General features: G+C 33.5%; 2 protein-coding genes across 2 annotated transcripts; one reads left to right on the forward strand and one right to left on the reverse strand.

Annotated features, from left to right (window-relative positions):
* Positions 1–6,780: 6,780 nt before the first annotated feature.
* On the reverse strand, positions 6,781–7,981 carry LOC131056038 (early light-induced protein 1, chloroplastic-like). Its single transcript, XM_059210804.1, has 3 exons — positions 7,499–7,981; positions 7,384–7,407; positions 6,781–7,300 (listed from the first exon to the last, which is right to left on the reverse strand). Exons 1-3 carry the CDS (start codon positions 7,622–7,624, stop codon positions 6,956–6,958), a joined length of 495 nt encoding a protein of 164 aa, XP_059066787.1. The 5' UTR covers positions 7,625–7,981; the 3' UTR covers positions 6,781–6,955.
* A 1,313-nt stretch (positions 7,982–9,294) lies between these two features.
* On the forward strand, positions 9,295–9,798 carry LOC131056039 (uncharacterized). The gene has a single exon (XM_057990348.2). The coding sequence runs from the start codon at positions 9,295–9,297 to the stop codon at positions 9,796–9,798; it is 504 nt and encodes a 167-aa protein (XP_057846331.2).
* The last annotated feature ends 1,113 nt before the right edge of the window (positions 9,799–10,911 follow it).

Raw genomic sequence — 10,911 nt, forward strand, 5'->3', positions numbered from 1 at the left:
ATATACATACTAATCCTTCACCGAAACGCCTAGTCTAACTGAAATGACTCTATTGAAGAAGCTTACCATTATCCTATTGATAAAGAGACTTATCGAACAAATATTCACCAAGATGAACTTCCAAAAGGATTCACTAAAAAAATTAGTTCCATCAACACAAAATTCATCGAGGAAATCAGGAGTGGTCCCATCGATGAAAGAAATAGTTTTGATGAAACCACAACATCGATGAGACATGTGAATAGCTCACTGAGGGAAGAAGTCTGGCCAAAAGAGTGATATCGAAGGAACCAATGGATATTTTATCGATGAAGCTATTTCAAGGAAGAGAGCATATCGAAGAGGCACAAAAGATGTTGACCAAAGATATCTTTCTCGTTGATAAGACTTTTCACGAAAAGGAAGGTGTCGAAGAGGTGCAAAAGTTATTGGCCGACGAGCACAGCTCCATCGAAAAATGAAAAGTCGAAGGAGGATATTTTTCTTTCGTCGACATAAAAAAAAATCATCAATGACTTGATCGATAAGATGGTTGCAAAACATGGCAATGAAAGGAGTCTGAAAATGGGGTTTCAATGAGACGATAGAGGATTACATCAACATAAACACGTGAGGTAGATCCTTTCAATGAAAGTGAAGAGATCGATGAAGCCACAAACCTCCTTAACAATGATGGTAGTTTAATTAAAACTAAGGAGACATTGATGAAATAGGACATTTCGAGGGAAGATAAAGTTAAGCCACCGAAGTACATGATTCCATCGAAAAAGGGTGCGGCCATAAAATTGATGAGCATCAATGGATGATATGAAGTGCTCCTAGATGAATGATTACTTTCTGCCACAAGGATCAATATAAATCTTAATAAAGTCACTTCATCATAAATTCAAATAAATTCCTTATGTGACCGTTGTGCAACTAGTAATGGTAATTGATAAAAATCGCCATGAATGCTCAATAAATTGACAAAAGAGGAAACACTTTTGAGCAACACTTGAAGAATTTGCAGGTGAGCATTTTTACAAAAGGAGGTCATTTTAGATTATGTGAACAACAAGAAAGATCTATCATATCAATAATTTCAAATCTTAATTGCATCGGCATATCACCCGAAATCTTAAGTAAAATGAACTAAGTGTCATATAATAATTACTCCTTGTCCTTAGTTTTTCTAAGACATTGATTCTCCCCTTATTTAATAAGAGCTCTCAGACCAGCCTTCCCAACTTACTCTGGCTTATTAAAAGTTAATTTCAACCATGGATACCCCAGTTAGATTGATAAGTGTTAAAAGATAGATGGCCTTCTACGGAGTGATCATGAAGGATAGATTGAGTAGGATTATCTATCTGCCTCATGAGATGGTGATTTATGTCATTGAAAGAGTTTTAGGGCATGAATATCTCAATAATAGCGGCCATGTTCCTAGTTGTAATAATGTATTTTGAGTAGGACAGAGAGGGCATGGCTTCCCTATGCAGGGATGTCTTCAATGCAACCATTATGGGGGAAATGGAAAGGGTTATTGTAGATATTAGTGAAAAACTAACCATCAAAAGGCCTAAGCACTATGACATCTTGATCATTAACAATAACCTAGTGCCCAGGAAGCATATTCTGGTTATTGAAGACCCATTTGCCTTCAATGCCAGAACTGATGAAATCCATAGGAGCCTTCCATTCCTCTACATTTTTCACCTTCACGCTCCAAGGAAGGACTCATAGTTTGAAGATTACCTAAAACTGCAGGGTATTGAGCTGGATGGGGAGCTTGTTAGCTCAGACTCCCAAGGACAAGTGGATTTACTCACCGTGCTGCCTCCTTGAAGACCCATAATTTTTTTTGATCTGGGGATATTCGGTTTCCACCAGCCTAATGTTACTTTGCTATACAACTCCTTTCTTTGGTTTGGTCTAGGATATAGTATAGTTGATACAGAGGTCTCTCTAACCTATTAGCCTCCGCTAAGTAATATGGGCAAGATATGATTCATTTGTTCTTATTTTTTTGTTGTGTCTGCTACATTTTCAATTTTGATTAGGCAATAAAGAAATCTATGGCATTCAGACCTTGATAATTAATCGAACTGTGTTTTTTTGGTAGGAAGAATATCCCATTGGATTAAGACTAAACATTGTATAGAATGGGGTTTTTATGAATGATGAAATACAAGAATTATATTCATATGAAGTTATATGCTCTATATTGGTCACCTATGGATGAATGGTCTATGAATCCTAGCTAAAATTATATAATTCTCCTAGTCCTGGTAGAATTATGTGACCTCACTAGAGCATTTTCTGATTATCATCATGATATCTTCTATAATATGGCAGTCCATTTCAATGCATTGCTTGATTTCGGACTAACATATGCTGACATAGTAATTCAAGATGTTTGTAGACTTTTCGAGTGCATGTTGTTGTGTGTTTTTGGTTTTTGGGATGGTTGGTCTATTTTGTAGGGCAAGGATACTAGGAGGGAATGATAGTATCTTTTAAGCCTCAACCCAAGATCTATATCTAAGAGAAAATATAAAGCTTCCAAAAATTTCATAAATTCCATAGCATTTGTATAATTTTCACATTTATATTTTGACTGTATCCCCTTCTATGGATGATGGTGCCCTTTTGGAGTTGGTGTTTCTCTGCTTCAAGTAGGTTGGCATTGGATGTACACTGAGGGTTGGTTACCCTAAAGGCATTTAACCAAAGAGTATGTAGCCTCCTTCATGCTTGTTTCAATGGTGACTACCAACTTCCTCTAGTGGATGTAGTCATCTAGGGTATTGGCACATGCCTCCTTCTCTCCTTGTTCTTCTAGGTGTTTTTGCTTGTATTATGGTTCAAAGTGCTCTCCTAAACCCCTCTGTTCTGAAAATGTAAGCGTGTTGAGGGTTTGAGACCTTTGTACCCGTCGGTTGTGTGTTCTGATCAAAAGCTTCTCTTTCAAAAAGGGGGTTTCCTCTTTTTTTCTATTGGTGGTCTCACTACTTGTAAGTTCCTCACTATTATGTTAAGGGTTTGGGGCCTCACTCATTTTAATCATTCAAAACACATTCAATAAGTTGGTGTATGGGACTGGGTGAGATAATTACTCAAGGAAATATGACCAGTTTGTTGAATCTAAACCATAGCAAAGCATGAAAATTATTTTACCATTTTATGTAGAGAGTTGAATTTGGAGAAGGGTGTGTTGTACAAAGATAATTAATTACACTTAATTGTTTATTGTTTCACAACATCTTAAAAGATTAATAGTGGATTATCTATTTTTTTTTGATAAATGAGTATTGAGAAATAATATGGTACTCTTGTAATATTGAATTTGGAGAAGGGTGTGTTGCTTATAATGCGACATGATAACTAAAATTGAACCAAGGAACATTACTCCAAATAAGATGCTACACAAACAAAAATAATTAAAATTGTTAATTTGTAAGGACACAAATGATTTTTTGATTTTACAGGATCTTATCATTGCTCCCACTATATGCTCCACATATAAGTCCATGATTGAAATAGTATTACAATTGAAATTTCATCCCTTCTTCTAGATTAAATATTTCTTTCTAGATCTACCTATAGTCTAGTATATTACAGAATTTAAATTGGCAATTTTCATTTATTTCTTCCATTGGCCTAGACCCTTGAAATTGTAGAAGAAAAAGATAATTATATAAGAGGACCTCCCTTAACAAACTTGGTAATGACCAACACTGTGATACCAATCATAGCCAAATGCCCATTCAACATCTCGACTGAGGATGAAAATATTTTCTGTGTTTTGCCCTTCGCCGATATTCCCTTCAACATGGGACCAGTGACATAATTGACAACATTACTGTACATAAAACATTTACTATTGTTGAGATTATGAACTTTAAGGTTTATATTTAGGGTTAAGTTGGAATGGTCAACTTGTTATTTTAGAGGTTAAGTTGTTCATGGCTTTTACTTCTATGGTTCATGCAAAGTGCTAAGTGGTAAAAATAATGACTAGTTTTAATGGGCTAGAATTTCAATTTAATCATCGAAAAGGTAAAGTTAAATTAATGGTTCAAAAATATCTTTGGTCAATATAATCTTTCATTGCTCAAAGTTAAATGTTTTATTCTCACATGTAGGTTTAACTTGTGTGCACTCTACAATGTGATAGTTTACTTAGGTTGACTTAACCAGACATTCATCATGTTTTGTTGGGTAAATTTGGTGTTTGATACCTTTTTATCTATAGGCACATACACATTTAGTGAAAATGTTATTGATGATTTGTGTAACATTTGCAAAGTTTTATTAGAGGACTTAAAAAATACACCAATCAGTTCTCGAATCTATTTTGATATGAAATTATTTGGTACATTTTGAGGATTAGGAATTTAGAGAAGTATCAAGGGATAGAAAGGGCGCTTACTGAGTCTTTACGTAGACTCACATTCCATATTGTCTTCTCGCAGGTCATAATGGTTATCAGACTCAACAAAGAAAAATTTCACATATTTCCTGAGGATGGACATACCAGGATTTTTATCTATGAGCTCTCGCATGGATATACATGGGGAAGGTTAAGTGAAGAGAGAACTCCCTTTGTCACCACCTTAGATGCACTCATGAAAGAGATAAGAGGGAATGGAGTGATGAATCACTAGCAAATGATTAGTAATGCCAGGAGGTTGGATGATCAGAGGCTGGTGTGGATGGAAGGCCCCCTTCTGGGTAGCTTTGTTCTAGAGAAGACTTCTATTTGTGGCACCCTATTCATTTTTGACCCCATGTGTATAGAATCCTGGTTGCTATTTTGACATATTCTATTATTGGCATTTTGTACTAGGCTTTGCTTCATATTGATAAATGTATATGGTTGTAGCTAGAAGCCTAGGTTTGGTATTAGGATGTAATGTAAATGTAATCTATGACTGGTATACTAGAAAGTATTTGTGGGTTTGTCTAGTTTCTTAGGCTTTATTCACCTGTGAACATAGATTATACTTGATGTATTTCAGTTTTTACCTTATAATCAACAAAAAAAAAAAAGATTATTTTTCATTTAAAACCCACAAATTTTTGAATCATGCAACATATTGTTTGTCCACATGCTAGATAGTGAATAATTCATGTCACATAATTGATCATTCCATTTGAATAATTATATTAGATGACACATTGAGACCACTTGATAAAATTTCAATTGTAGAAATAAAGTGTTAGGTTGAATTTTATAAAGAATTGTTGCTTCGTTCTTTCTTTAACAACCTATTGTTCAAGTTACTTCTTGGTCATATATTTATTTTTTTCTTGATGTGATAATGTAAGACTTCGCTCATAATTAAGGAGGTTAGGACAAAAGTTTAGAAAAAAATCACATTTTATGAAGAAAACAACCATCACAAATACAATTTTTCAACTTAGATTATCTAAAAGTGATGTTTATGTTTTGAATTTAAAAATGATGAATATTTTTTTTTAAGTCAAACTTAATCAAAACATCAAAGTTTCAATGGGATAGTAGTATTTCTTTTTTTATTTATCATTTTTTTAAAATTTCATAAAAGTACTCTTACCTAAAGAAATCTAGAGTTAAAATTGTTTTTTTTCAAGAAGGGTTAAAATGCCACAAAGGTTGTCATATAGACAATTTGAGGCAAAAGTGTTTCAACTAGAACATTTTTGTTCAAAAATATTTTGGACAAAACAATCTATGTGAATTCAATCTTATCTATGTTTTAAAATGAGAATATAGAAAACTTATTGTTTCATGTTATAGAGTTTTGTCAAAAAAAAATTATGTCATGTAGTTTAGGTGAAACTATTTCACCTAATACTACTTTCTTGAATAAAATTGCGATATGATATTGAATCTTTATCCGTCATCTATTCATAGTGGTGTAATGAAAAAATATAATTTTGTGGATGACCTTAGAATGAATGAAAAAAATTCAATTACCTTAGTGAAAGCTAGAATCAAACCTAAGATTGATCTCTCATGTTGCTTAGAAACTTTAGATCTAGAAGATTTCATTAAGTAGATCAATGATTTGAAGATACATAATAACACATCTAACAAACATGCACAAGGCTAGCTCATAATGACTGATAAATGAGGCTAGGATCTAAGAACTTAAATTTGAAGTTTAAAATGTTAGGTTCATTCCAATAGACGATATGATCAATCTTGAATACGAATGAAAAAAAACTCACATAGTGAAATGATAATATCAATACATGGAGTGAATGTCTAGATGTGCCTGCAAATTGATTGTAATATATTACAAATTTAAATAATGAATGTATGTGAATATAGTTTAAATGGGGATATATAAGTTTCAATACATAACTTTTAAAAGAATGCAAATCAATTTGCCTTTAAATACAAGAAGATAACCATAAATCATGTAAACATGTGTTTAATTAGCTTTGACAAATAACAAATGATTATGAATAAACTAAAATTTGAATTTGAGTTTTAAAATTGTAGGAATCAGATATAAAGACACATAATTAATTTTATGCATGTCAAAATGACTTAGGCCACAAGAATTGTAAAATGAAGGTAAATAACAAATATTAATGAATTAGTGCATGGGTAAAACTAATATATGTATGATAAAACTGAACATCTACATAAATTGGTAGACCAATTAGAAATCTTCCAGTTCACCAGATATTTAAATTCTTGCATTGATTTGAATTATTTTGAACATATTTGAAATGTATAAGAGTATTTAAACGCTAAGAAATCTGTTGTTTAACAAGCTTTCAAAAAATAGTAAAGTGCCGTAGTCGTTGAACTCAAACTTTCTTTATAGTATAAGATTGAATTTTTTTACAAGGTTTTGTATAATTGAACTGTATGACATTCTAAACAGTACAAGAAAATTCCACTGGAACATGGAATGCCATGTGAGAGCTTCCAATACTGGAGCTTGTGCTTGAATAGAAATAGATATTAAGGTGTTTATACAAGCGGTCCACCCTTGACGTATTCAGTGAAAGCCAATGCGAGGAGGCCGAGCATAGCAAAGCGCCCATTCCACATTTCTGCTGTGGATGAAAATATTGGCTGCGACGTGCTCTCCCTCGATATTCCATTGAACAGGGGCACCAGTGTCCCCACCGTCATTAATCCTGCAGTTAACGCAAACCACGACAGTCCTCCACTATTCACCTGCGACAGCAAATCTCTTCCGCTGGCCACCTCCACTGCAATGGCCGATACGAACCCCAACATAGCCGCCCTTCCATTGATGATCTCCGGCGCAGGCCCTGAGAACGCAAACAGGTCGCCAAATTTCGTGCTCACCTGGATTTCATATTTCCTATATCAGATAAATTGTGCACATCATATAAATAAACTATAAATTGGGCATCTACAGCGTTTCTTACCTTGGTAGACGTTTCCTTTGGATCCTGATCCACGTACCAAAATAAAACGCATTAGCCAAAGCTTCATAAGAATAAAGAGCAAAATAGCTAAACGAACAACAGCAAAATAGCAAACCTTTGCAGCCATGCACTTGACTTGGAGGCTACTGTTGGGCAATCTACTGATATGACTATTCGTTTTGACTGCCCCGCAGTTAAGTGCTGCGGGTGCTTTCATCATCATTGAAGCCATGGCCGCCATTGATGAGTGCTAAGAAAAGATGAATTCTGTAAGAGCACTTTCCTTTCGAGTTGCTTAAGAATGATTGATACTTAGAATATCTCCTTGAGGACTCGTTGTTGGCTTTATAGCTTGGGAAGGATCGAATTTGGTGGTGTAAAATGGACCGAATCAGGGAAGCGAATGACGTGAGCTTACAATCCAGTGTGTGAAAATTTGAAAACGTGGCTTTTAAATATCCCGCAAATTTGTTTAGGTGAAGTTTCCACACATTACTCTCCTCCTCAACGTGAAGATTCTACCAATTTTTCGCCCACTCAAAGGTGGACATCGCTCAGTCGAGTTTCAGTTTTGATATTATTTTGAAACCTTGCTTAGTCCTACAGCGTTTCAGGGGAAGGAGTTTAGAAAGATATTTTGGGAATATGAGTTGTTATTGCGACAAAGAATTGAGATGTTTTTGCGAATTTGTTTCTGGGAAGTTCGATTAAAACACGCGGTCTGTCATAGTCACCGTTCAATTTACTCGCCTCCCCAACGTGAAGAGGTGAAGTTTCCACACATTAGTCGCCTCCCGAACGTGAAGATTCTACCGATTTCTCGCCTACTCAACGTGGACATAGCTCACTCGAGTTTCAGTTTGATATTATTTTGAAACTTTGCTTAGTCCTACAGCGTTTCAGGGAAACGAGTTTAGAAATATATTTTAGTAATTTGAGTTGTTATTGTGACAAAAATTTCAGATGTTATTGTGATATTTTTTCTGTGAAGTTTGATTAAAACATGTGGTCTGTGATTGTTATTGTTGGATTTCCCTTTGAATGAGAAAGGTGGGTAATGATATATTCTTCAAGATGCATATTTTTATAATCTCGTAGGATCAAAATTAAAAGAAAAAAATTAATTAAATGTAGAATTTGATAAATAATAATCATGAGTAAATAATTCAATAATTCAATTATATAGAGATGATTGATAGTTTATGATATTAATGTATCATCTTGATTGTAAATTTAATAAAGTTTTAAAGTGTTTATGTATAAATCTATGATGTAGAAAACAAAGAAAGATATATCAATTCAATTATTTCTTAATAACAACACTTAGAAATCAATTATTTATGTAGATATTTGGTATTTTAATAATTGAAATAAAATACATATGCTCTCTTCCTTTATTTTTATGGTTTTTTCTTATTTGTGTTATAAATGTTATAATTAGTTTATAAGTGATATATTTATCCATGAAACTTGTTCATGGTATTGTATATCTTGATTCTTTTGATCATTGATTTGTAGATTTTTATTCTTCATTCATAAAGCTATTTTTTGTCATTGTGATTATATTTTGAGGAACATATTTTTAAAATATTTTTATAAATAGCACCTGATCATACATCAACTTGGATATCGACATCACACAGAGTGAATTATATTATGCAAAATTTATCAAACCAAATATATGCACATTAAAGAAAAACAAATTAGTATGTGCTTGTTAATATCAAGTGTCCAAGCATATAATGAACTAGAGAAATATATATTTAATATTTAGGATCAAATATCTTCATCAAAAAGAGACTTAAATTTTTTTAACAAAGGAAAGTCAATTATTGACACCAAGCACAACATTCTCCCATAACTCATAGCCTTCCAATCCTCAAGAGGATTGGAAAATCATTTATTGACAACATGGAGGATGTATCCAATGAGGATTCAAAGGATGAAGAGTTCCAAGAAGAAGAAGAGGAACAAGAAGAGCAATACAAGGAGGAGATGGAAGGAGAGCGTGAATCTGAGGAGGTCATGGAGGATTCTGACCAAAACTCACAACTTTCCAATCCTCAAGAGGAAGAGGAGATGGTTCCCTACTCACTGGATTTGCCGACGGACAAAGAAAGTAGCAAAAACTTGGAGGATCAGATTAGGGAGCTTAAGGAGAGAATCATGAAACTAGAAGAAAAACTTAATGACTACAGGAAGCATTTTGATAATATATGTGAGGCATTTGATTCTCTCTACACCATCACTGATGGTATCATGAGAAAGGCTGCAATGGGGTTCATGCTAGGACAAAGCAAGATAAAGAAGAAAGCAAGAAAGCTAGAAAAGGAAGGGAAGACGGACGAGGACATTGAAGATAGGGAGGACAATCAGGAGGATACTTGGGTGAATAAGGTTAATAGACATCAGTGAAATTAGAATATGATCAAGAATGATTACGTCAGTTTTCTTATTTTTTGATTTGTTTAATACTCTGGCTAAGATAGTAGTGGTTGTAGTTAGTATATCTGATAGTATGAAGCTTGCATGCCACGTAAAAAAGACTTTTATGATGATTGTCTCTATAGTTAAAGTTCTTAATCTTGTTGATACTCAAATTACTTTTACTATGCTTGAAAGGTGGTTCTTAGTTAATATTAGTATGTTTAGTTATAGAGTCATGTTAATTTTTTATTACTTTTGAGGAACAATTGGTTGGGCTTTCTTGTCTGGTTTCTTTATGCCACCTCTTTTGTTGTTGTACTCTGATTTTGTTGTTTTGTAGGTTCAGGGCCTTCTCCCTTCTAATATGATAAAAAACATTCTCCCATAATTGATTATTGATCTAAGTTTCACATCCAATATTTTAATTTTTGTATTTCTTTATTTTTATGATAATGATAAGCCCCATATTCTTTACCTCGATTAATTATTTCTTCAATGATTGTATGTTTTCTTATTGCCCTAGATAATTTAAGGAAGTTATTTATTTTTCTTACATCTTTGTGAATTTGAATTACACTCCTTAAGGTTTATCTTTAAAGTTTAATACTTCTACATTAGAATTTCATCTTTTATACTTTAACTAACTACCCATTCTCTTAAGCATGAATAAGATCTAAATGCAAACTATACTCTTGTATCATTACTAGATTATTTACATTAGATTTTGTGATTTTATGGATGTTCTTTGCATTATGCTTACACACTCAATATTTGATTCTATGTTGTGGTTACTTCATTTATTACATTCCCATAGATCTTTCTTATAACCTTTTATTCATGCATGCCTTACAAACTTTAATTTATTCTACTCTTGCTTTCATTTGATTACCCCATCTTATATTATTGCATGTACTTTTATCTTGTAGATGGGAATATGTATTCTATAGAGGTTTTCTTCAACATAGGTTTGATATGCTACTAGTAGTGTCAGGCATTGGCTTCTGCGAGGGGCCCTCATCCTCTGAGGTTTTGTATTCAAAGTCTTTTGGGACTTGGATATCATTCCAGTCCATGGCCATCTTGCCCTCCTCACCAGAATCT

Source organism: Cryptomeria japonica, chromosome 8 (genome assembly GCF_030272615.1).
Source record: "Cryptomeria japonica chromosome 8, Sugi_1.0, whole genome shotgun sequence".
NCBI classification, from domain to species: domain Eukaryota; kingdom Viridiplantae; phylum Streptophyta; class Pinopsida; order Cupressales; family Cupressaceae; genus Cryptomeria; species Cryptomeria japonica.